Source organism: Fulmarus glacialis, unplaced genomic scaffold (genome assembly GCF_000690835.1).
Source record: "Fulmarus glacialis isolate BGI_N327 unplaced genomic scaffold, ASM69083v1 scaffold23921, whole genome shotgun sequence".
Classification (NCBI taxonomy): domain Eukaryota; kingdom Metazoa; phylum Chordata; class Aves; order Procellariiformes; family Procellariidae; genus Fulmarus; species Fulmarus glacialis.
In genome coordinates, this window is record NW_009192567.1 from 17,316 (window position 1) to 18,166 (window position 851).

The 851-nt window shown below is 43.5% G+C and overlaps 1 protein-coding gene across 1 annotated transcript in view; it reads right to left on the bottom strand.

Annotated features, from left to right (window-relative positions):
- LOC104083609 (myosin heavy chain, cardiac muscle isoform-like) overlaps positions 1-851 on the bottom strand; it is a 30,872-nt gene that overhangs the window by 5,193 nt on the left and 24,828 nt on the right. The window contains 1 exon segment of the mRNA XM_009587133.1: positions 810-851. This exon segment is cut by the window's right edge and continues 25 nt beyond it. Within this exon segment, the coding sequence (XP_009585428.1) occupies positions 810-851 (42 nt within the window).

The window sequence follows — 851 nt, forward strand, 5'->3', positions numbered from 1 at the left end:
AGCCATTTGCAGATTTTATACCCATCACCGAGCAGTCAACGGAAGACAGCAGTCATTGCAATCCAGGCTGGAGCTGAATCAAGGACAATCACCATCTTCTCTCTGGCAGGCAGTAATAGTGCTGTCAGCTGAGAAGCAGTGAAGACCATGGTACAGGAATAGCTTTGACCAGGCACTTCAGACATGTAACTCACAGAAACCTCCAGTTCTAGTTTTCATTTTATAGGTTGGTATGAGGTGATACATCAGCTGAACTCTGAAGACATGGATTTCTCCAGGTCTGTGGGAAATGAAACTATACCTGCCCAAATTATGTCTTCCCTAGAGGAAGAACGCACTCCGTCTCTCCTCCTGGGATCTTAGGCCTTATGTTTTTCCAATAGACATCTAGTTCTAGAGTACCTCGTTTGGGATTCAGTAATTTTGTTTCTCACGTCAGATTCTATGTGCACCAGGAGACCAGTAAGCACTAGTTCAGTCTGAACTGGTTTAGCCTATCCAGGTGTATGATTTACTTGATTCAAAGGTGACATGACCTGACACTTTGAGGATCAGTGGAAATTGCATTCTTGGGGCAAAAAAACCCCAACAAAACAACCAAAACCCGAACATCAGGAAGAAGTCCTTCCTCTCTTTTTACCTCTAGCATGTTTTATTTTGGAGTTTCATCAGTTACCTCCAGATAACTGTGGAGCACTTTGGATGTATGAGTTTTGTAACAAGCACAGAAATGGTGACCTGGGAAATACTTGGTTGTCCTAAGACATTGCCGTACTGAAAAGAAGTGAGCAAGGAACCAGCCTACTTACATCTGTGATCGCTTTCTTGGCTTTTTCCTCTGCATTACGGCA